The sequence below is a fragment of the Trichosurus vulpecula genome, chromosome 5, assembly GCF_011100635.1.
Source record: "Trichosurus vulpecula isolate mTriVul1 chromosome 5, mTriVul1.pri, whole genome shotgun sequence".
In the NCBI taxonomy this organism is placed as follows: domain Eukaryota; kingdom Metazoa; phylum Chordata; class Mammalia; order Diprotodontia; family Phalangeridae; genus Trichosurus; species Trichosurus vulpecula.
The window spans coordinates 199418824-199444796 of record NC_050577.1 but is presented as its reverse complement, the minus strand read 5'-3'; the positions used below and the strand labels follow the sequence as shown (position 1 = coordinate 199444796).

At 39.3% G+C, this 25973-nt stretch overlaps 1 protein-coding gene across 1 annotated transcript in view; it reads left to right on the top strand.

Moving 5' to 3' along the window:
* Positions 1-2537: 2537 nt before the first annotated feature.
* LOC118851160 (probable polypeptide N-acetylgalactosaminyltransferase 8) overlaps positions 2538-25973 on the top strand; it is a 43281-nt gene continuing 19845 nt past the window's right edge. Inside the window, exons 1-7 of the mRNA XM_036760681.1 lie at positions 2538-2637; positions 10187-10490; positions 12515-12681; positions 19960-20143; positions 21859-22047; positions 22408-22522; positions 25352-25537. Coding sequence (XP_036616576.1) covers positions 2538-2637; positions 10187-10490; positions 12515-12681; positions 19960-20143; positions 21859-22047; positions 22408-22522; positions 25352-25537 — 1245 coding nt within the window. The remainder of the gene's footprint in view (positions 2638-10186; positions 10491-12514; positions 12682-19959; positions 20144-21858; positions 22048-22407; positions 22523-25351; positions 25538-25973) is intronic.

Below are 25973 nucleotides of genomic sequence, written 5' to 3'. Positions count from 1 at the left end.
ATAAAAAAAAAAAACCAAACAAACCAAAAAACGGCTGCCCATATCTTGTAGAACCAGTGGGCAAAGTGGAAATAGAAAGAATCTACCAGTTACTTCCTAAAAAAAACCCAAAATGAAAACTCCCAGGAATAGTATAGCCCAAATCCAGAGCTTTCAGGTCAAAGCAAAAAATACTTCAAGCAGCTAGAAAGAAAGAATATAACTACCAAGGAACCACAGTCAGGATCTTACATGATTTAGCCATAAAGGAGAAGAAAGCTTGTAATATAATACTCCAGAAGATAAAGGATATAGGCTTACAGCCAAGAATAACTTATCCAACAAAACTGAGTATAGCCATATAGGGGAAAAAATGGACCTTTAATGAAATGGAAGACTTCCAAGTATTCTTAATGAGGACGGAGGCCACACATTATGTGCAGAAACTTTGAAGTATAAACATTGGAGTCAAGAGAAACATAATAAGGTAAACATGAATGAACAATCATGAGTTATCAAACAAGGATAAATGGTTTACATTTGAATATAGAGATGATATATCTATCTTCTCTGAATCTCATCATCAAGAGTCATAGAGGGAGTCTAATTAGATACCAGATCTAGGGGTGGTTCTATTATATCTTGATGATCTTAAAAGAAAAAAGGAAAGAGAGTGGAAGAGGAATACAATGAGGCGGGGAGGGGAAGGGGAAGAAGTCTAGGGAAAATAATCTCACATAATCAACATGAATAAATAGAAATCTATAAAAACAAGGAGGAAGGAGTATTGGGAGGGGCTGACATTTGAACTTCACAGTCATCTGAACTGATCAAAGGAGGGAAGAGTATACACACACACACACACACACACACACACTCACACACATACACAGAGGTGGGGGCAGAAATATGCATTTACTCAATAGGGAAGTAGGAAGGAAAAGGGAGAAAAGGGGATTAGAAGAAGAGTAGATTAAAGGAGAGATTAATCTTAAACAAAACAAACTCTAAGGATGTACAAAATATAACATTATTGTAAAGACAATTGACTTTGAAAGTTTAGTGAATCTTAGCACAGGTTAAGAAACACTGCCCTACATCATTTTTCTCCTAGGAAGAGGGCTAAGCCTAGGCCATGTTTTTTAACTTAGGCATATATTTTGTCATTGGTTCTCTGGCATATGCACATTTATTTTTGTAAATGTCATCCACCCAGTTACCTTAAAGCCCACCTGCATCACCTCACCCCTTCCCAGGCCTCAGAGCAACTGAACTCATACATATCCACACAAAAGCACTCTAGAGTAGAGGGAGCCATTGCAACCAAATTGGAGAAAAGTCTTGAATACAAGGATAAAGATTTTATTTGGTAGGCAATGGGAGCTAGTCCTTATTTAAAAAAAAAAACTTATAAAAACCCAAGGCACAGAGTGGTTCATTGATTTGCCAAATGCTACCTCAAAGATGTGAGTTGGAGTTAGGAGGAGATTTGGGAAGGCAAGTCAGAGATGGGCTTGAACTCAAGTGTCTTTACCTCGAATCCAGATTTGTATTTATTGGGTATAAGTTTTAGATATTCTTCTTCTTGTTGTTGCTGTCTCTGTTTAGCCATCATTCTGTTTGTACTATACATAATCCCTATGTCATCTTGGATATTAATATTCCCCGTGTCTATGTTTTTCTCCTATTAGTCTGTAAGCTGCTTGGGGACAGGGACCACATATTATCTAAACTTTTTATTTACCCCATTTCCCTTCCCCTCTACACCCTCAGAAATATTGTGTACATAGTAGATGCTTAGTAGATGTTTAACGTTCTTGTCAAAGTCATGCTACTTTGCCACAATTTGGTTAAAATGAAGACAGAAATACAAGAGAATGAAGGAAATCTAACTGAAACATCTCCTTTATTGGGTCAAACTTCATCCAATTCCCATCTGGCCTGAGTCAACATGATGTTTAGGGATAGGATCTGTGTAGGTCACTGTTTTCTGGGGGCTTCTTTTGCATTGTAAAGACATCTCGAGATTCCTTTTTTATCCTACTTTTCCTGTCTTTGCACATATACTGACGTGGTCTCACATTCCCTGCTACATTTCCATGTAAGTTTCCTGCTAAGATTAAAAAAAGGCCTAGTCCATTTGGATACATGAAATCTAATCTGATTCCTGAAACCTTATAAGATATGCTTGACCAACCCAGTAGTTCTTGGGAATCCATTCAAGCATGTTCTAAAACTTTGAAACTGTCCTAAGAAATGGGCTAGCTCAAATAGCTTCACTGAGTAGGGAACACCTGATTCTTTGGTGGTTCAATAATGTAATACTTGATAAGACTGTGCTTTTGCTGAAGAGGCCCTGGGGAAGAACCCCATCCCTTTTTGGTCTTTTCTTCCAACCCTGCCCTCTGAGGGACAAGGGAGCTGAACCAGGAAGAGAAGGTAGTCAGAAGATGTTGCTAGGGAGGTTCCTAAAGGTCTTCTTCGTAGGGTTGTCTCTGCTCCTTGCCCTATACGTCATCTTCTTCCTTTCTATCAAAGATATTGTTCAAAAACTAAACATGCAGATACCTGGAAGGGAAGAGAAGACCTATCCACCTCCTTCCAGAGATAATGCAACAGTGAAAAATCAATCTCAATGGATGATATCACATGATTTGGGTAGGTTTGGACCACTTTGAATCATAGACTATGGGAAAGAACCAAATAGAGGGTATGTCCAGTATGTCCATGGTCATGATTTTCACTGAAGGCTTTGGCAGTCATGGAGTATGCTTTAAAATGTGTCTAAAGATGGATTTTTAGTCTCTAGTTGCTCAATTTAAAATTGCACTATATGAAAATGTGAAAAACACTATATACCAAATGCTGGCAATTACTAGTCAGTCATTCAATGAGCATTTGTTATTGTGCTTGCAATGTATCAGGCACTGTGTTAAGTGCTGGGAATACAAAGAATGGGAAATGACACATCTTTCTTTCAAGGATTCTCCAGTCTAATGAGGTAGACAAAATTAAAACAACTGTAAAAATAAGATGTGGATTGGACAGAATCAATAGAAGGAAGGTGTTACCATCAAGGAGGACCAAAAGAAGTCTCTTATAGAAGATAGGATTTTAGCTTGGGTTCAAAGGAAGGCAAGAAATGGAGATGAAGGGAGAGTGAATTCCAGGCATGGGGGCAGCCAGTAAAAGAAATGCCCTTAGTTTGGAGATGAAGCATTTTATGTGAGGGACAGCAAGGAGACCAGTGTCACTGGATTGCAGAGAGTATGTAGCAGTTGGTGTGAAGAGTAAGGTGTAAAAAGACTAGAAAGTTAGGAGGGGGCAAGGCTATAAAGGACTTTGACAAACAGGATCTTAGATTTTTTTTTTCTGGAGGTGATAGGGAACTACTGGAATTTATTGAGTAGAATGTGTGGGAAGATTAGAGATGGGGGGTGGGACACATCCATTGACCAATTCCTCATCATCCTTTTATTCACTGTGTGTACCAGAGGCAGCAAAGTCTGGGAATCATACTCAAGGTAACTCAAATTGGGGTCTAAGGAACCCAAAACTAGAGGGAAGAAACTGCAGGAAGAGGGGTTAGTGGTAACCACTGTGTGGTAATTGTTCAGAAGACCCTAATTCCTAATTACTTTTATGCTCTTGTTCCACTGACCCTTGCCCATACTTCTGCCAAGGCTTTATCACTGATGACTGTTTGACCTACACACTCCTCCTTCTCGGGGTTCTCAGAGATGGATTATAGGTGGACACTTCAGGTAGGCATATCTCATTTGGGAAAGCATCAAGTTTCCTGGGTGGGCTTCCACATAGGTCTTCAGTTTTCCAAATTCATTCATTCATTAAACAAGCACTCACTTAGCACCTACTAAGTGCCAGGTACTATGCTAGGCACTGGAGATACCAAGACAAGACAGTGTTTGCCCTCAAAGAGCTTACATTTTTTTCTAGGGAAAACAGCCAATTATATGCAGATAAGTAAATTTGAAATAGGAATAAAGTAATTTTGGTGGGGTAGGGAGCACTAGCAACTGAGAAAATTAGCATGCTTTGTTCTTCTTTGACTTCTGTGACTCTATGGTTTTCCTCCTGCCTATATGGCCATTTCTTCTCTTTGTTAGCTTCATCATCTGTCTCCCTCCCCCTAAGCATAAGTGTCCCTCAAGTCTATGTCTCTTCTCTCTTTACATTCTCTTGGTAATCTCATAAGTTCCCATGGGTCTAATTATCTGTACACAGATGACTCCTAAACATACATAGTTAGTCTTAATCCATTTCCATTCCTGTATCTCTAATAGCCTGTTGGACACTTCCACTTGGATATCCTATTGGTACCTCAAACATACCAAATACAAAATTAGCTAATAATTAACCTTCCCTTGCTCTAAACATCCCTGTTTTTGCTTAGGGCATCATATACTCCATTGTTACCCAGCTTCTGACCTTGGGTTATTTTCTAATTTTAGTGAGGTAGCATGGAACAATGGAAAAGATTGTGGATTTGGAGTCTGAAGACCTGGGGTTCAAATCCTAGCTCTGCCCCTTACTCATCTGTGTGACCTTACATAAGTCACTTGGTCTTTCTAAGACTTAGTTTCCTCATTTGTCAAATGAAGGAGTTGGACTAGATGACCTCTAAGATCTCTTCTGGATCTATATCCTCAAATAGAGTAGAGGAAAATTCTCTACAATTTGTAGCAAATTACCTCACAGAGTCTTTAATGATATTCTTGGGGAGAAGTTGGAGAGATATGGCATTGGCCAAATCCAGATACATGGATTTGTATCTGACTGAATGACCAGAACCAAAGAGCAATTTGTTGATTAATGGTTAGATGCCATCTTGAAGAGGGTTCTGTTGAAGTGACCCAGGCACTTAGTCTTTTGTTATTTGCCTTTTTTTGAAATTTCTTCCATTTTTTCGATGGCTTGAACAAAGATATAAAAGGGAAGGGAATACATATTTATAGGGTGCCTACTATGTTCCAGGCACTGTGCTAAGTGCTTTACAAATGTTACTTCCTTTGATCTGCACAACAACTCTGTGAGGTAGGTGCTATCATTCCCTTTTTACAGTTGAGAAAACTGAGGCTGAGAGATTCAGTGACTTGCCAAGATTCACACAACTAGTAAGTGTGTGAGATCATATCTGAACTCAGGTCTTCCTGATGCCTGACTTAGCATTCACTCTATCTCCTGTACCACCTGGCTGCCTCTAAATGCTAAGCTTGTGAATTTTCAGAAGACACACAGTTGGGAGGCATACTGATCACTCTGGTTGACAAAGTCAGGATGTAAAAAGATCTCAACAGCCAACTTGACACTATTTTGGCTGAATCTAATAAGTTGAAATTTAATTGGGACCACTGTTCAGAAAATCAATTTCACAAGTACAAGCTGGATAATGAGTACCTTAATAGCAGTTCATTCGCTTTTTCACCCATTCAAAAGATCTGAGTATTTTAGTGGACTGCAAACTCAATGTGAGTTGATAGTGTATTATATCAGCTAAAAGAACTAATGTAACCTTAGGCTGTGTTAAGAGGAGGTATAGGGGAACAGCTGAACAAGTTGTGATATATGAATGTAATGGAATAGTATCACTCTAGAAGAAATGATGAGTAGACAGATTTCAGAAAAACCTGGAAAGACGTATGTGAACTGATGCTGAGTGAAGTGAGCAGAACCAGGAGAACATAGTACACAGTAACAGCAACATTGTACGATGACCAACTTTGATTGACTTAGGTCTTCTCAGCAATACAATGATCTAAGACAATTCCAAAAGACTCATGATGGAAAATGCTGTCCATACCCAGAGAAAGAACTATGGAGTTTGAATGCAGATTGGAACATGCTATTTTTTTTCTTTTTGTTTTTTCTTTCTCATAGTTTTCCCCCTTTCTTCTGATTCTTCTTTCACAGCATGACTAATGTGGAAATTTTTTTTAAAAGAGGGGGTTTAGTGCCCAGAGCTATAGAGATGAAAGTCCCACTGCACTCTGCTCTGGTATGATCATATCCAAAGTATAGCGTTCATTTCAGATTCCAGCATTTTAGTAAAGACATTGATAAAACAGAAAGATTCTAGCTAGGATGGTGAATAATGATGAGATTATATCACATAAGAAAAGTTGAAGAAGCTGGCTTTAGCATAAGGAAGAAAAGGTTTAGGAGGGTTATAATAGATACCCTTCATGTAGAGGCAGCTAAGTGGCACAGTGCATTGAAGGCTGGGCCTGGAGTCAGGAAGACCTGAATCCACAACCGGCCTCAGGCACTTACTAGCTCTAATGTAACCCTGAGCAAGCCACTTTGCCTATGTTCACCTCAGTTTCCTCAATTATAAAATGGTGATCATAACAGTATCTACTTTCCGGAGTTGTTGTAAACATCAAAGAGACAATGTTTGTAAAGCGATTAGCACAGTGTCTGGCACATAGTAGATGTTCTACAAATGCTAGTAATTTATTATTATTATTAACAAAGTATTTAGTAGGACACCAACTAGAAGAGAAATTAGACCTGTTCTTCTTGAGCTCAGGGGGTAGATATAGGGGAAGTTGTGAAGATGCAAATTTAGGCTTGATATGAGGAAAAATTTCATAACAATTAGAGCTAACCTAAAGTGGAAAGGGGGTGACTTGAGAGATAGGGGTTCCCCCATGCAGGAGGGCTTCAAAAACCCAAGCTAGATGAACCCTTGTTGACAGTTTACAGGCTACAGACTTACCTGGACATTCAGTCTAGGAAAAGGAAAGAGATTTCTTTGGCTTCCTGGACTCATAGCTCACCTTTCTGGCCAGGGTTTCTGGATCTTTGCACTCCCTAGTCAGAGATCTCTGAGGGTGTTTGCTTAACTGGTTTTAAAGCCCACTGTTTGCATTTTGATTATACTTTGAGACACCGGCTTTCTGATTGTTCAAGATCAAATTTTCCCATTTTCTGTTCTCATTCTGACCTCACTGTCCTAATTCTTTCAGATTGTCTACCAACAATCCCTTATAGATACCATCCATTCCATTGTAGCCCGACAGAGACTGATCTAGGCCTGACAGCTACCCAGCTCCTTGTATCTTGGACCCAGTTCTTGTTAGGGCCAAGTGGAACATGAAAGAGTCATAGGGATGCAATGGTTCATATGAAAAGGACCTGGTCACTTATGTGAACTGCAAATGAGACCAAATTCAGCCCCACATTTTAAGGACATTTACAAACTAGAGTGGATTCATGTAAGGGCAATAGACTGATGAGGGGACTGGGTACTATGCCATATGATGATCAGTTGAAAGAAACTTGGAATGTTTCACCTAGAGAACAAGAGATTTAGGGAGGATAAGATAAAAGCATTCAAGTGGTTGAAGGTTGGTCAATGGAAAACAGACATTAGATGTAATTGTAGGGAAGAGGGGTAGTCACAGGGAGGTATATTGTAGTTTGATATAAGGAAAACTTCCTAGTAATTTTACTGCTGTTTTTCAGATGTTTTTCAGTCATGTCCAACTGTTTGTGACCCCATTTAGGGTTTTCTTGGCAAAGATCCTGGAGTGGTTTTCCATTTCCTTCTCCAGCTCATTTTACAGATGAAGAAACTGAGGCAAATAGAATTAAATGACTTGCTCAGGGTCATACAGCTAGTAAGTGTTCAAGGTTGGATTTAAATCCACAAAGATCAGTCTTCCTGACTCCAGTCTGAGTATTCTACCCACTGTGCCACCTGGCTGCCCTTTCTTAAAAATTTATATATATATATATATATATATGTATATATATATATATATATATACACACACACACACACACACACACACACACACACACACATACATTTATCATATATAAACACAATTTTATATATATATATAATCCATATGCGTGTGTGTATGTATACACACATATACGTATACGTATATGTGTATGTGTATATATATATATTATATATGTGGAGAGAGAGAGAGATCTAAGAGATCTAGATATTATAATATCTGTATTACCTACCTCATGAGGTTATTGTGAGGAAAACATTGCATAAATGTGTGGAGCTATTATTTTTATTTCTAACTTGAGGTGGAGGTGGTGGCATCTTGAAATTATTTTATAGAAATTTGAAATGAGTCTTGAAGGATTAGTAAGATTTCAACAGACAGAGAGCTAAGAGGTAAAGACATTCCAGCTATAAGCATGGCATGAATAAATGCATACAGAAGGACACAAATTCCTGGGAAGGTGAAGTACAGTCAGCCCTCAGACAGAGTGGAGCTTTATGTAGGGCATGGTAGCCAGGATTTTGGCCAGAGCAGACAATTTAGAGCAGGAGTGCTTAATCTCTTGTGCCATGGATCCCTTTGGCATTCTAGTGAAACCTATGGATTCCTTCTTAAAATAATGTATTTAAATACATAAAATAGAGAGCATAGTTTCACAAAGGAAACGAATTTTATTGAACAACTATAAAAATGTATTTAAAAACAAAGCAAAACAAGGTCATGGTTCTGCTGAGAGGACCTACCTGGAGCACCTCCTCAACTTCCTCCACTTCCCGACTCTCCCTCAGGCTTTTTTCTCTCTGAGGTTACACCTTATTCAGCTTGCATCTCTAGAATTATTTCTTTCTCTAGCCAAGGCTGTACCCAACTAAGCTTCCTTTTGCCTTTGTCCAGGTAAAAATATTTCTAGCTGATTCATTCTGACATTCTTTTTTAAAAAAAAAATTTAGTTAATTAATTTTTTAGTTTACAACACAGTTCCACAAGTTTTTGAGTTTCAAATTTTCTCCCCCGTGTTCTCCTCTCCCCCAAGACGGCATGTAATCTGATATAGGTTCTACATATACTTTCACATTAAACTTATTTTCCCAATAATCAAGTTGTAAAGAAGAATTAGAACTAATGAAATGAACCCTGAGAAAGATTTAACAAAACCAAAAATAAAATAAAATAACAAAGAAAAAAAGAGAGAGAGTGCAATTAGTTTACTTTAATCTGCATAAAGATTCCATAATTCTTTCTCTGGATGTGCATGGCTTTTTCCATCATGAGTCTTTTGGAGCTGTCTTAGAACCTTGCGTTGTTGAGAAGAGCCAAGTCTATCAAAGTTAGTCATCATAGAAGCCATGTGTCTGTGGTCATATACAATTTTCTCCTGGTTCTGCTCCCTTCACTTATCATCAGATCATATAAGACTCTCCAGATTCTTATGAAGTCCATATGCTCCTCATTTCTTACAGCACAATAGTATTCCATTACATTCATATACCACAATTTATTTAGCCATTCCCCAGTTGATGGGCATCCTCTTGATTTCCAGTTCTTTGCTACCACAAAAAGAGCTGCTACAAATATTTTTGTACATATGAGTCCTTTTCCCCTTTGTATGATTTCTTTGGCATACAGCCCTAGAAGTGGTATTGCTGTGTCAAAGGGTATGTATATTTTTATAGCCCTTTGGGCTAAGTTCCAAATTGCCCTCCAGAATGGTTGGATTAGTTCACAACTCCACCAACAATGCAATAGAGTTCTAATTTTCCCACATCTTCTCCAGCATTTATCATTTTCCTGTTTTAACATGTTAGCCAGTCTGACAGGAGAAATGTGGTACCTGAGAATTGTTTTGATTTGCATTTCTCCAATCAGTAGTGATTTGGAGCATTTTTTTCATATGACTATAAATAGCTTTAATTTCTTCCTCTGAAAACTGCCTGTTCATATCCTTTGACCATTTATCAATTGAGGAATGACCTGTGTTCTTATAAATTTGACTCAGTTCCCTGTATATTTTAGAGATGAGGCCTGTGTAAGAGACACTAGTTGTCAAAATTCTTTCCCAATTTTCTGCTTCCCCCCTAATCTTGGTTGCACTGGCTTCGTTTGTATAAAAACTTTTCAATTGCATCCTAACACTCTTTAGTGTGATTTTGCTTGCCAGATAAATGCTAGTCCAATGCCTCATAGATTCACTGCATCGATTGCGTACGAACCAGCTAAGTTTTAATGGCATAGTAGGGTGGAATGATATGGAATGTGGGTGCTACCCATGGTTGGTGGGTTTGGGTATAGACTCAGAGAGTTTTAAGGAATATTTCATTTCCTCTGGGGGCAAGTACCTCTTAGTCTTTGATTGAGTCTAGGAGAAAGCGGGATAGATAGAAATGTCCAACTGATTGTGGTTCACCTGAATGTTTTGTTTTCCTTCCATTCATTAGCTGAAAACTCCACAAGAAAGGCTACGGTACATCAAGACACAATACAGCCAGAAGCTGTGAACAATTCTTCAGTGAAGGTAGAGACTAGGGGGAATGATTTTTCAGCATTTGTGAAAGCCAGAAGATATAGAAAACTCCAGAGGAAAATTTTCCCAGACTCAGCTCTTTTCCGACAGTGGGGTAAGGACCTGACCAAGGCCCAGCAGATCCAGGCCTTCATACTCTTCTCCCTGTATGGTTACAACGTTTACCTCAGTGACCACCTGCCCTTGAATCGATCCATTCCAGACACTCGTTCTCTCAGGTACCGTGGAAATGGTATTGGTCTACCCAACCCCAAGCAGCCTTTTTAAAATTAGGGACTAAATAGGGAAGTAGAGAAGATGCTCTGAAGAAAAAGTAGAGTGGTAGAGAGTTGGTTACCCCTGTGCTATTTTACTTTCTATTTTAGAGAGGAGGAAATTAAGGTTGATAGAAGTTCAATGACCCATTCAAAATTCCAGAGCAAGTGGAAAATGTACAGAAAATTCAAAAAGTGATAGGGATTTTACAGTAAGATGATTAGGTCCAGTTTTCCCTCCCACTATTTCTACTTCCCATTTTATAAATAAGGGGACTGAATCCCACAGTAGTGTCTCTCAGCCTTCTGTTCTTTCAGACAGTCTTCCTGGAAGGTCCTCTTAGATACCTGACCCAATTTAAATCTTTCCTTCCCAGCTTTCCCTTCTTCTTTCTCCAGTCTTCCCTTCCCATTCTTCTACTTTTCCTTACTTTCATTCCTTCCCCCTTCCCCTTTCTAGTCTTTCAAGGCCCTACTAAGGTGCCCAACTAATTCTTTTCTATGCAATATTTCCTAATCCCCAAGGAGTTCCAATTTCTCCTTTGTACTTATCACTTCTTCCTTATATCAATTAACTACCAAGCATTCAAACTCTGGTTCAGAGAGTGCAGCTCTCACTGGCACATTGGCCACGTTGTTCAAATGCAAAAGGTACGCTTGCCAAAAAGACGGTTTTATGGAGAACTCACACAGGGCGAGTGTTCACATGGTGGTCAGAAGAAGCAGTACAAGGACACTCCCAAGGTCTCTCTTAAGAACTTTGGAATTGTGTGACATGGGAGACACTGGCACAGGACCACTCAGCCTGGTATGCCCACATCAGAGAAGGTGCTGTGCTGTATGAGCAAAGCAGAATTGAAATAGCTCAAAGGAAACACGGGATGCACAAATTTAGAGAATCCACCCCAAATGTTCACACGTCCGGACTATTTGTGGTCCAGCATTCTGAGCTCGTGTTGGTCTGATCAGTCACAGTCAGACACATTGAAACTTGACTCTAGCATAGTGATATCATTTTGGTCCTCTTTGAGAAACAACCAACTAACCAATCAACTAGTCAACAAGCCTTTTTAAAACACCTTTTGTGTACCAGGCATTGTGTTAAGCTTGTCTCATGGTCATTTATGTACATATCTTATTCTTCTATAAGGCTATAAACTCCTTTAGGAATAGAGGCTGTGTCATTTCATTTCTATATTCCTAGTACTCTCCCTTCCCCAACACCCCCACCCGTTCCCATAGTGCCTCACACATGATAGTTAAGAAATATTTGTCAAAATAATTTGATGTAGGTCCTTGAGGAGCTTGAACCCAATCCTATAATTTCTGAGGAGCCTTTATAGTTTGTTGTTCTGAGGAATAAGATAATAAAAAGCAAAATCACAGAAAGTTTAATTTGGTAATTTCATGAAGGTTGTATTAGAGGTGACTTGAGGCAGAGAAATTAATTGGTTAATTGTCTTACTCCAGGGGTTAAGATCCGAGAGCCTAAATTTGGTAGGGCATTGGTGGCAGAAATGAAGAGGAAGGGACAGTTCGTAGGAAAATTCATGAAACTTGATGAAGGGAGGGAGAAATCACAGATGTCTCTCTTTATGGTTTTAATTCTGAAGACTGGAAAAATGGTAGTACCACTAACAAATTAGAGATCTAGGGAGTGGAGTCAGTTCCAGGGGCTGGGAAGGGGAATTCTAGTTTGAAAGATTTTGAATTTGAAGAGTTGGCTGGACATACAACTGGAAATATCCACTGAAGTCTGAATAGTCTCTCCCTCATGGCCAGAGAGATTTATACTAGCAAAAATAAATATAGAAAAATTCCTTGCCTGTCACTGTTTGAATCTTCTATTCAGAAGTGCATAGAAATTGTCTTGTAGGACTGAGGTACTGTTCAATCATGCCTTTAATTGAGGGGGATGAATGAGATGACTTTGGAGGTGCCTCTAAACTCTTCCCCAAATTACATAAACATCTCAAGGTCTCTTACAGGTGTCTTGAAAAGAAGTATCTCCCACAACTTCCAACCCTCAGTGTTGTTATCACATTTATGGATGAAGCTCTGTCCATTTTACAGCGGGCCATTACCAGTATCATCCATAGGACCCCTTCTCACCTGCTGAAAGAGATCATCCTGGTGGATGATTTTAGCTCAATGGGTAAGTGAAAGCTGTCTTTGGAAAGGGCTGGCACTCACTAATTAGAGTTAGCTACTAGAGAATGCTGGAGAGGCAGAATGCTGGTGTGAATGTATGAGAGTACCTGCTCAGATTGGGCTGTTTTTAATGATTTTCCTCCTGTCTATTGGAAAGATAAACTTATAGAAGGGAATGAGTATTGAACTGGTCACTTGCCAAACAAGATTCCCAGGAAATGAGTGCAAACAGATCAAATTTAACATAATTATAAATGAGTTATGAAGATTATTTGATTAACAAACCAATAAATGAAAAAGAGAGGCAGTATGGCCTCTAGATGAGAGAGTTTGTCTTAAAGTGGGGAGGACCTAGATTTCAAGTCTCATCTCTGACACATAGTGGCTGTGCTACCCTGTAAATGTTGCTTAAACTCTCAATGCCCTAGGCAACTCTCTAGGATTGTAAGTTACAGAAAAAGTGCCAACCCTCATTGGTACAGAGAGTTTCCTCAGTAGGCAGTTCCTTATACCAATGAAATCACAAGTTTAGTCCCTATTGTTGTTGTTCAGTCATTCAGTCATGTTTGACTCTTTGTGGACATGCCATGTCCTTCTGTCCTCCACTAACTCCTGAAGTCTGTCCAAGCTCATGTTCATTGCTTCCATTACACTATCTATCTCATCCCTCTGCCAGTCCCTTCTCCTTTGGTCTTCAATCTTTTCTGGCATTGGAGTTTTTTCCAACGAGTCTTATCTTCTCATTATGTGGCCAAAGTATTTAAGCTTCAGCTTCAGAATTTGTTCTTTCAATGATTAGTAAGAGTTATGGGCAAGGAACTCTCAAAAGTCTTCTCTAGCACCACAATTTGAAAGCATCAGTTCTGCGGTGCTTACTTTTCCTTGTAGTCCAACTTTCATAACTATACATTGCCACTGGGAAAGCCATAGCTTTGACAAGACAGACCTTTGCAGGTAAGGTGATGTCTTTGTTTTTTAGTGTGCTGTCCAGATTTGCTATAGCTTTCCTTTCAAGAGGCAAATGTCTTTTAATTTCATATGCTGTCACCATCTGCAGTGATCTTTGAGCCCAGGAATCTGATACTGTTTCCATTTCCTCTCCCTCTGTTTGCCAGGAAGTGATGGGACCAATTGCCAAGCTCTTAGTTATTTTTTGATGCTTTTACATTCTCCTTTTTCACCCTCAAGAAGAGGCTTCTTAATTCCTCTTCACTTTCTGCCATCAGAGTGGTATCATCTGCACATCTGAGATTGTTAATATTCCTCCCAGCAATCCTAATTTTGGCTTTTGATTTAAGCAGCCTGGAATTTTACATGATGAATTCTGCATATAAGTTAAATAAATAAAGTGACAACATAGAGCCTTGTTATACTCCTTTTCCATCAGATCGCGGAATGAGTTGTTTTATGTTTGGTTTTAACTTGTTGCTTCTTGGCCTGTATACAGGTTCTTCAGGAAACAAGTCAGATGATCTGATACTCTCAACTCTTGGAGGTCTTGCCACTTTTTGTGATCCACAAGATCAAAGGCTTTAATGTAGTCGATGACCAAAAATAGATTTTTTTTCCTAGAACTCCCTTGCTTTCTCCATAATCGAGCAAATGTTGGCAATTTAGTCTCTAATTTCTCTGCCTCTTTGAAAACCAGCCTACACTTCTGGTAATTTTCAGTTTACGTGGCACTTAGCTTGAAGAGTCTTAAGCATAACCTTGCTCGCATGTGAAATAAGTGCAATTGTTCAGTAATTTGAACATTCTTTGCCATTACCCTTCTTTAGGATTGGGACATAAACTGATTTTTTCCAATCTAGGGGTCACTGCTGAGTTTTCCAAATTTCCTAGTATACCGAGTGCAACATTTTTAGGATTTTAAATAGTTCGGCCGGAATTGCATCATGTCTACTCTCCTCATTGTTAGCAATGCTTCCTAAGCCCACTTGACTTCATTCTCCAGGATTTATGGCTCTAGGTCAGCAACCATATCATTGAGATTATCAGTGATGTTAAGATCTTTCTTGTATAGTTCTTTTGTATAATTTTTTTTTACCACCTCTTCTTAATCTCTTCTACTTCTGTTAAGACTACAATTTTTGCGTCTTATTACGGTCATTTTTGAATGAAACATTACCTTGCTATCTCCAATTTTCCTGAAGAGATCTCTTGTCTTTCCCATTGTATTGTTTTCTTTAATTTCTTTGCATTGTTCATTTAATAAAATCTTATCTTTCCTTGCTATTCTTTCTTTCCCTTTCCCCTTTCCTTTTTGCTTTCTTTCTTTCCTCAGCTGTTTGTAAAGGCTCATCAGACAATCATTTTACTTTCATGCTCTTCTCTTTCTTCAGAACATTTTTTGTTGCTGCCTCCTGTACAACTTTGTGAACCTTGTTCGTAGTTCTTCAGGCATGCTGTCTACCAGATGTAATCCCTTAAGTCTATTCATCGCGTCCACTTCATATTCACAAGGGATGTTATTTAAGTCATCTCTATACTGTCTGATGGTTTTCACTACTTTCTACAATTTCAGCCTGAATTTTGCGGCAAGAAGCTCATGATCTGAGCCACAGTCAGTCCAGTTTTTGTTCTGACTGCCTAGAGCTTCTTCACCTTCAGCTTCAATCACTGTGATTTCAGTATTGACCACCTGATGATGTCCATGTATAGTCGCCTTTTGGGTTGTTGAAAAAGTGTTTGCTATGACTAAAGAATTATCCTGACAAAAAGTTTTTTTAATTTCATTTTTTTCATATTTTATTATTTAATACTTTTAGTTTTCAACATTGATTTCCACAAAATTTTGAGTTACAAGTTTTCTCCCCATTTCTACCCTCCCTCCCACTCCAAGATGGCAAAATTTTGATTGCCCCATTCCCCAATCAGCCCTCCCTTCTGTAACCCCACTCCCAACCCCCATCCACTTTCCCCTTACTTTCTTGTAGGGCAAGATAGATTTCTATACCACATTGCCTGTATATCTTATTTCCCAGTTTCATGCAAAAACAACTTCTTTTTTGAGCATCTGCTTTTAGAACTTTGAGTTCCAAATTCTCTCCCCTCTTCCCTCCCCACCCACCCTCCCTAAGAAGGCAAGCAATTCAACATAGGCCACACATGTATCATTATGCAAAACACTTCCACAATAATTGTGCTGTGAAAGACTAATTGTATTTCCCTCCATCTTATCCTGTTCCCTTTTATTCAATTTTCTCCCTTGACCCTGTCCCTTTTTGAAAGTGTTTGCTTTTGATTACCTCCTCCCCTGATCTGCCCTCCCTTCAATCATTCCCCCTTTTCTTATCCCCTTCCCCCTACTTTCCTGTGGGGTAAGATACCCAATTGGGTGTGTATGTTATTCCCTCCTCAAGTCAAATCTGATGAGAGCAAGATTCACTCATTTCCCCTCACCTGCCCCCTCTTCCCTTCCAGCAGAACTTCTTTTTCTTGCCAATTTTATGTGAGATAATTTACCCCATTCTGTCTCTCCCTTTCTCCCTCTCTCAATATCTTCCTCTCTCACCCCCTAATTTTATTTTATTTTTTAGAGATCATCCCTTCATATTCAACTCACCCTGTGCCCTCTGTCTATATATATGTATATTCCCTTCAACTAACCTAATACTGAGAAAAGTCTCATGAATTACAAACATCATCTTTCCATGTAGGAATGTAAACAAAACAGTTCAACTTTAGTAAGTCTCTTATGATTTCTCTTTCTTGTTTACCTTTTCATGCTTCTCTTGATTCTTGTATTTGAAAGTCAGATTTTCTATTCAGCTCTGGTCTTTTCACTGAGAAAGCTTGAAAGTCCTCTGTTTTGTTGAAAATCCATATTTTGCCTTGGAGCATCATACTTAGTTTTGCTGGGTAGGTGATTCTTGGTTTTAATTCTAGCTCCTTTGACCTCTGGAATATCATATTCCAAACCCTTTGATCCCTTAATGTAGAAGCTGCTAGATCTTGTGTTATTCTGATTGTGTTTCCACCATACTGAAATTGTTTCTTTCTGGCTGCTTGCAATATTTTCTCCTTGACCTAGGAACTCTGGAATTTGGCAACAATATTCCTAGGAGTTTTCTTTTTGGGATCTTTTTCAGGAGGTGATCAGTGGATTCTTTCAATTTCTATTTTACCCTCTGGTTCTAGAATATCAGGGCAATTTTCCTGGATAATTTCTTGAAAGATGATGTCTAGGTTCTTTTTTTGATCATGGCTTTCAGGTAGTCCAATAATTTTTAAATTATCTCTCCTGGATCTATTCTTTGGATCAGTGGTTTTTCCAATGAGATATTTCACATTGTCTTCCATGTTTTCATTCCTTTGGTTCTGTTTCATAATATCTTGATTTCTCATAGAGTCACTAGCTTCCACATGCTCCAGTGCAATTTTTAAGGTGGTATTTTCTTCAGTGTTTTTTTGGACCTCCTTTTCCATTTGTATAATTCTGCCTTTCAAGGCATTCTTCTCCTCATTGGCTTTTTGGAGCTCTTTTGCCATTTGGGTTAGTCTATTTTCTAAGGTGTTATTTTCTACAGTATTTTTTGAGTCTCCTTTAGCAAGTCATTGACTTGTTTTTCATGATTTTCTTGCATCACTCTCATTTCTCTTCCCAATTTTTCCTCTACTTCTCTAACTTGCTTTTCCAAATCCTTTTTGAGCTCTTCCATGGCCTGAGACCAATTCATATTTTTCTTGGAGGCTTTTGATGTAGGCTCTTTGACTTTGTTGACTTCTTCTGGCTGTATGTTTTGATCTTCTTTGTCACCAAAAAAGATTCTGTAGTCTGAGTCTGTTTTCACTGCCTGTTCATTTACCCAGCCAACTACTTGACCCTTGAGCTTTTTGTCAGGGTATGACTGCTTGTAGAGTAGAGAATATTTTGTCCCCAGCTTGAAGGGCTGCACTGCTATTTTCAGAGCTACTTCTACTCCACTGTCGCTGCAAGCTCTGACACGCCAGCTCTCCTCTGCCCCCAAGAACCACCAACCAAGACCGTGACCTAGATCCAAGTAGGGCAAAGCAAGAGAACCCTGCCTCTGCACCAGCAAAAATGCTCCCTGTACTCCTCCTCTGATCCGCTGCTTGATTCCTGGAGCTGGAAGCAACTGCAGCTGGAGCTATAGAAGCAGCCACAGGAGCTTCTTGCTGCTGCTGCCACTCTGCCATCTCCACCACTCCCAGGGCTGGGGCAGGACCCCTCTCACCCCAATCCAGCAGTTTTCCCACTAACCTGCTCCATTGTCTTTGATGTTTGTGGGTTGAGAAGTCTGGTAACTGCCACAGCTCAGTGATTCATGGCCCTCAGGCCTGCTCTGCCCAACTCTCAGTCTGGTTGGTTCTGGTGCAGCCTACAGTGGGCTGCACTCTGCTTCCAGCACCATGCAATAGACCCTTCCCAGCAACCATCCAGGCTGTCCTGGACTGGAGACCTGCTTCTGTCTGCTATTTTGTGTAGCTCTAGAATTTGTTCAGAGCCATTTTTACAGGCATTTGGAGGGATTCGGGGGAGAACTTAAGTGAGTCCCAGCTTTCCAACCACCATCTTGGTTCTGCGCCCCCCCCCCACCCCCCGCCATGACAAAACTCTTATTAGTCTCTGCCTTGCTTCATTCTATATTCCAAAGTGAAACTTGCCTGTTATTCCAATTATTTTTTGATGCCTACTTTAGCATTCCAATCCCCTATGATGAGTGTGGCATCTTCTTTTGGTGTTATTTCTAGAAGGTGTTGTAGGTCTTCATAGAACTGATTGACTTTGGCCTCTTCATCATCAGTGGTTGTAGCATAGACTTGTATTACTGTGATGTTGAACAGTTTGTCTCGGATTTGAACAGATATCATTCTGTCCTTTTTGAGACTACACTCCAGAACTACTTTTCTCACCCTTTTATTAACTATGAGGGCTACTCCATTTCTTTGAAAGGATTCTCACACACAGTAGTAGATACAATGATGATCTAAATTAAATTCACCTCTTCTCATCCATTTAAAATCACTGGCACCCAAGATGTCAGTGTTTAATCTTTCTATCTCTTGTTTGACTACATCCAGATTACGCTGGTTCATAGATCTTACATTCCAGGTTCCTATGTCATATTGATCCTTATAGCATCAGACTTTCCTTAGTTACATCTACAGCTGAGCTTTGGCTTAGATACTTCATTCTTTCTGGAGCTAGCTGTAGTTGTTCTCCACTCTTCCCTATTAACAGTTGAACACCTTTCCACCGGAGGGGCTTATCTTCCAGTGTCATATTTTTCATCATTTGAATATTGCCCATGGAGTTTTCTTGGGAAAGACACTGCAATATTTTGCCATTTCTGTCTTCACTGGATCGCCTTTTATCAGAACTCTCTACTATGACCTGTCTGTCTTGGGCAGCCCTGCATGGCATAGCTCATAGTTTCATTGAGTTATTCAAGCTTCTCTGCCATGGCAAAGCAGTGATCCAGGAAAGGGAATTACTCACTACTCCTAATAAATTACCCCCCAAAATAGGATTTATATAGTGCTTTAAAGTTTGCAAACTGCTTTACATATTATCTTATTTGATCCTCACAACAGCTCTGTGAGGTAGATGCTATAATTATCCCCATTTCGTAGGTGAGTAAAGTGAAGCTGAGAGGGGTTAAGTGACTTGCCCAAGGTCTAGTAAGTAGCCAAGGCAGGATTTCAAACTCAGGTTTTCCTTATTCCAAATCCAATATACTCTCTACTGTACCATCTAGCTGCCTCAAAAAACCCCATAAGTTTATAAACAATGGCCTAGAACTAATCTCTGTAGCTTTAGTTTCTCCACTAAGCTATAAAATCCATGAATAGTCTTCAGTTTCAAAGAGTCTCTTAATGATGCCAGCAATCATTTATAGACCAGAGCCACTTGAAAGAGGGAGATTCCATATCTTTAGCTGTTGGGAGTAACAATCCAAGTTAATTCTAGGCCAAAACTTCTGTGGGGCCCATGGATTTGACCTCTTCCTTCTGAAATAAGAATGAACAAGGACCTTTTTACTCGGTTATGAGGTGGGAGTTGATGGAGTGGCGTTGAGTAGGGGAGAGGGTAGCCCTATTTTCACCCCACCTAACTAAACCAACCTAAATGAAGTAGGTGGAGTTACACATGCATATATGTTATTTGGTGGCATGATATCATGGGAATTAACTTAGCTTGCACTCGTATACATGGTTGCATGGTGTATGAAAATGTATCATGGTTGCATGAAAATCCTTCACTAGAATCAGTATTGTTGCACCCAGAAACTCTGTAAGAATTGTGCTTGATTGACAGCGGACCTAAAGGAAAACCTAGACAAACACATCCAGCTTTACAACCTTCAGTACCCTGGGCTACTGACACTGATACGTCACACTGAGAGGAAAGGGGTGGCCTCTACGCGCCAGTCCGGAAGTCAAGTGGCCACAGCAGATGTAGTGGTCTTCTTGGATGCTCATACTGAAGTGAATATCGGGTGGTAAGATACTAGGGGTTTGTTCATATGGGAAAGAGAAGTCATTAGCTCTTATACTCCTTCATGTGTAGAATAGGGTAGAGATGGAAGATAGCATTAAGTTTCCTTTATCTCCATTACAAAATGAGGATGATATTTCTTATCCTTTCCCTGGATCAAACTGGAACCTTCTACATGAGAATGGCTCATAACCTCTGGGCTTGTCTTGGAATAACCCTTGAATTAAGAACACTTTTCTGAGAAAGGATTTTAGATTATAGCTACCCTGCCCCCAACTAATAACTTGTATCATTAAGCAGTGGATGGTAGTACCTTTGTCTGGCTGAACCTCTTGAATACACTGAATAAACAGATGACATTTCCCAAGAGAAGGAAAAAAATTATTTAATAAGGACTTGATATTATACGGTTTTAGAAGAAATTTCTAGCTGAGTGCAAATGATCAAAATGACTTATATAAATTAAAAATATAATTTTTAACATAAATACAGTGTTCCTGAAAAGACAATGGAGTTAGATTATCAACAGATAATCTAAGCTGAGTCTCCCATGTAAGTACCAGGTATACAGGTAACCTTTGGTTAAAGGGGAGAACAGAAGATTGTTGTGGCCAGTCCGGGGGCTGCTCTGCCCCAAGGAAGAGTGAAAGGACAGAGCCAGTCAAGAAAGAGCTGAGAGGGAGTGGAAAGAACTGGGTGTCCTTGGTCTTACTCGTTTTGGTGGGGAGTCTAGTAGGGTAACGTATGAGTCCTTTCCTCCTTATTAGTCCCCCAACTTGCAACTTCAGCACCCTTTGAGGACTGGAGACAACATTGTATCATCTGCATTCAAAGCTCTCTGTCTGATAGTGTTGCACCTTTCAAAAGTTTTGCATCAAGTATATCCAACCCTGTTAACAATAGAAAGCCGCCTCCTCAATCCATCTGTGCAAGATTATAGACTTGGAATTGGAAGGGAACCTAGAAGCCAGTGATCCCAACCTTCTCATTCTACAGATGAGGAAGCTGAAGTTGAGAGATTAAGTGACTTACCCAGGGTCACAGAGATAGTAAGTATGCAAAGTAGGATTTGAACCTGTTTCTTCCTGACTACCAGTCCAACATTCAATTCACTTCTCCAGATCTGGTCCACAAGTGCTTCTCCAAAATCTATTGTTTTTTTCTGAGTCTGAGTTGGAGAGGGAAAAATCACGTGCCCTTTATCTCAAGTAGCTAGAATATAGCTATTTGATGGTTGATAGCTAAGATATTACCTACCAGTGACAGCCAAAAAGGAAAACATTTCACACTTGGGATGATCTGATTTAGAATTCATCATGAGCTTGGTGAGAATCCCCAGTGTTGTGGCAGAGGTATCTTCAGGCATTATTTGATCCTGATCCAGATTCATACTGTAAGGACCTCAGAACTTCTTTTTGTTTTTTAAAGATTTATTTTTTATTTTTAATTTATGACACTCAGTTCCACAAGTTTTTGAGTTCCAAATTTTCTCTCTCCCTCTTACCTCCCTCTCCCCCAAGAGAGCATGACCTCAGAACTTCTTGAGTCCCCTCTGTGTATTCGCAGCCCGGATATCCTGGATAACCTGGCACTGTATGGCAGGAGAAAGTACAAAAGTGGGAACCTAGGATATCTCTTATACTCTTTACTATACCTCCCTGACATTTATATATAATATGTATTTTATATATATATATGCTGACTCTCTTATATTCCTAGGGCAGAACCCATCTTAGCTAGGATCCAGGAAGACCACGCTGTGATTGTGTCGCCCATAATCGACAACATTCTTTTTGACACCTTGGAAGTTGACAAGTATCCACTGATGTCTATTGGGTTTAACTGGAGACTGTACGGCCGCTATGACTATCAGTCTATCAACCCGAAAGATGACACTGTACCAATAAAGTAAGTCTGAAGAGTTTGCAAAAGGAAAGTATTCTCTGGGAGGCAGAAATGCTAAGATTGGGTTTGGGTTTTCCTTCTCATCACATGAATGTCTGTCCATTGAGATGAATGTATACTATGGACTGCCAATGCTCTTCCAGTTATATGGGGCCTTCAAGAGCACTCATAACCCGCTCACTGACCTTGGGCAGGACTGATTCTAAACTGTTCTATTTTGCTCTTAAAGGTCTCTAAGATACTGATTTTATAGTCAGATTTTCCTCCTATACCAGCCTTCTTTCCCACACCTCGTATCTAAACCCCAAATTTCCCACTCCTTAGCAGAGAAGCTAATGACTCTTCAATTATGTGTTTATGCAGGAGTCCTGCCGTTATGGGCATCTTTGCTGCAAGCAGATTATTCTTGAAGGAGATTGGGTTCCTGGATACTGGGATGCTGTTTTATGGAGGAGAAAATGTAGAACTGAGCCTGAGGGTATATTTCTGCTACCTTTTCAGTTTCTCTTGTAACTCTAGTTTGACAGGGATCAGACTGTGATTTGATTTACTCGAACAGCCTTCTACAACATGCATTTGGTTGGAGTTATGATTAATCTGTTTCATTAGCATATTTTTCTATTTTTAATCAAACATTAGATAGTTTTGATAGTTATTATTATATGGTATTTAAATTCAGGCTCTCCAAGTCTCCCTTTTTATTTTTTTGTATTCATTTTGTTATTTTTTCTAGTTTTATAAATTATACCACTGGTAACCTACTAACCCAGTATCTTCTGTATTGTAGGCACTTAAATGTTTGTTGAATTGAATTTAGGGTCAAAGTATCATAGATTGAGATTTAAAAGGGATTTTAGAGGTCATCTAGTCCAAAGCTCTCATTTTATATATGAGAAAAATAAAGAAGGCCTGGAGATGTTAAGTGACCATCAAGTGTGGAAATAAAGATAAGAGAGCTTGGAGATGGAACTTTGAATCATTGGGCTGCAAGTCCTTTTTCTAGAACTAGGAAGGACAAATTCTATATTGTCAGACCACCAAACATCTTTTAATTTCATGGCTGCAGTTGCTGTCTGCAATGATCTTTGAGTCCAAGAATATAGAGTCTGACACTATTTCCATTTCTTCTTTCTCTATTTGTCAGGAAGTGATAGGAGCAATTGCCAAGATCTTAGGTTTTTTTAATGTTAAGCATCAAGTCAGCTTTTATACGCTCTTCTTTCACCCTTATCAAGAGCCTTCTTAATTCCTCTTCACTTTCTGCCATCAGAGTGGTATCATCTACATATCTGAGATTGTTGATATTTCTCCTGGCAACCTTAATTTCAGCTTTTGATCCATCTACTCTGGCATTTTGCATGATGCACTCTGCATATAAGTTAAATAAATAAGGTGGCAATATAAAGTCTTGTCATACTTCTTTTCAAATCTTAAACCAATCATTTGTTCCATATTTGACCCTCATACAGGTCTCCTCAGGAGATGAGTGAGATGATCTGGTATCCCCATCTCTTTGAGGACTTGCTACATTTTGTTGTGATCCACATAGTCAAAGGCCTTAATGTAATCAATGAAGCAGAAGTAGATGTTTCCCTGGAACATCCTTGCTTTGTCTACAATCAAGCAAATGTTGGCAATTTGGTCTCTAGTTCCTCTGCCTCTTTGAAAACTGGCCTGTACTTCTGGTAATTCTCAGTTCACATGTTGCTGAAACTGAGCTTGCAGAATCTTAAACATAACCTAGCTGGCAGGTGAAATGACTTCAATTGCTTGATAGTTTGTACATTTTTCATCATTGTCCTTCTTTAGGATTAGAATGTAAACTGATTTTTTCTAATCCTTGAGTGCAACAGTTAAATAGCATCATCTTTTAGGATTTTAAATAGTTCAGCTGGAATTCCATCACCTCCACTAGCCTCATTGTTAGTGATGCTTCCTAAGTTTCACTTGACTTCATTCTCCAGGATTTATGATGCTGGATCAGTAACCACACCATTGCGGTTATCAGTGATGTTAAGATCTTTCTTGTATAGTTCTTTTGTGTATTCTTGCCACCTCTTCTTAATCTCTTCTGTTAACTACTTACTATTTTGACCTTGTATCATGCCCACTTTTTTCATGAAATTTTTCCTCAATATCTTTAATTTTCCTGAAGAGATTTCTTGTCTTTCCCATTCTATTGTTTTCTTCTATTTCTTTGCATTGTTCATTTAAGAAAACCTTTTTGCCTACTTGGCATTCTCTAGAACACTGCATTCAGTTGGATATACTTTTTCTTTTCCCTTTTCTTATTTCCTCAGATATTTGTAAAGCTTCAGATGCCATTTTGCTTTCTTGCTCTTCTTTTTCTTTGGGATATTTTTTGTTGCTGCCTGCTATGCAATATTGTGGACCTCTGTCCATAGTTCTTGAGGCACTCTATCTACCAGATCTAATCCTTTAAATTTATTCATCACCTCCACTTCATATTCATAAGGAATGGTCATATCTATATAGTCTGATGGTTTTTCCTACTTAAATTTAAGTTTAGAATGAAGAGGAAATTTTTCTTACTCTTTTCCCTGCACACCCTATTTTCTTCATCCAGGACTTAATCTGTTGTACTCTCCCCTGTTTGTTCGAGCTAGTTCTTACAGAGTTTGGGTACGCTTTCCAAGTGACGTGTGTGTGTGTGTGTGTGTGCCATTACATTGGCATATTTTCAAAAGGACTAGAATTACTAGTGCCCTTCACAATCATATCACATGACACATTGATGTGTTTTTATCCTATGTTGCCAGTACCTTATGATATAAATTTCTAGAATAGGATTTATAGGAAAAAATAGATAAGAATTGCATAGGATGAAAAGGTGTGAGTCAGGTGAAATCAGTACCATTGGCAGGAGGTTCCACATGGATATGATTAGTCTCTAGGTCAAACATAAAGGCATGCCTGCAAGGGAAGGCAAGAGGAATGGTTATTTGAGTAAGGCAGTACAGAGCCATTTCTCTTTCATCTCTTAGAGACTTTCTCAGTAAGCCTGCACTTTTTGTATTTTTCCTGGTACTGGAAGGGATCAGCAGGGATCTCGTCTCTGTTCAGTGAGGAAAAGTTTCCTGCAAGAGATGGGATTTCATGAGCTGGGTGAAAAGATTTGTAGGACAGGTTGTTCCGGAAAAGCATTGCAAGAGAAGGCTTAAAGGTAGAACTTGATTGGAAACTTACATCTAAAAGTAAATGGTACTTAAATGTAATCTTGTTTGGGACAACATATTTTGCAATTTACCAGCCCTTACATGGATACATGGCTCTTTCTTGCATGCAGACATGGCAGTGTGGAGGAAGAATTGAGATCCTACCATGTTCTCGGATTGCTCACCTTCAACGAGCCCATAAACCCTATTCTCTGATTATTTCACCCCTCATGAAACGCAATGCTCTTCGTGTGGCTGAAGTCTGGATGGACAAGTACAAACATATGGTCTATTTATCTTGGAATGTGCCTCTGAAGGTTTGTAGCGGAATTCAAAATAAGTAGGTAAAAGCAGAGCGGTAGGAAGAATGGAAGGACATAAAAAAGACTTATGGGAGATACTACCTCTCCCAAGGAGCCATAGAACAATGGATTTCACATTTATATGTGACAAGGTACCAACCCTGGGCCATCCCCAGGGTTACTAGGCAAGCCCTCTATTCCTATGGATGGTATCATGAAGGAAGTCAGAAATTCAGGGTTCTGAACACATGTTCTCATGGAATATATTCTGCCATTTGCCATTATGATCTAGTCACCAGTGTGTGAGAATAGTTGGTTCAGTTCAAGAATTATACTGTCCAGAAATAACAGCTACCTGGTGTCTGTATTTGTGCTTGAAGCAAGCTGCTGCTGGCCACTGGTCATATTCAGAAGTGCGTAAGTCAGTCATCTGATGGGCTTAGCCTGCTTG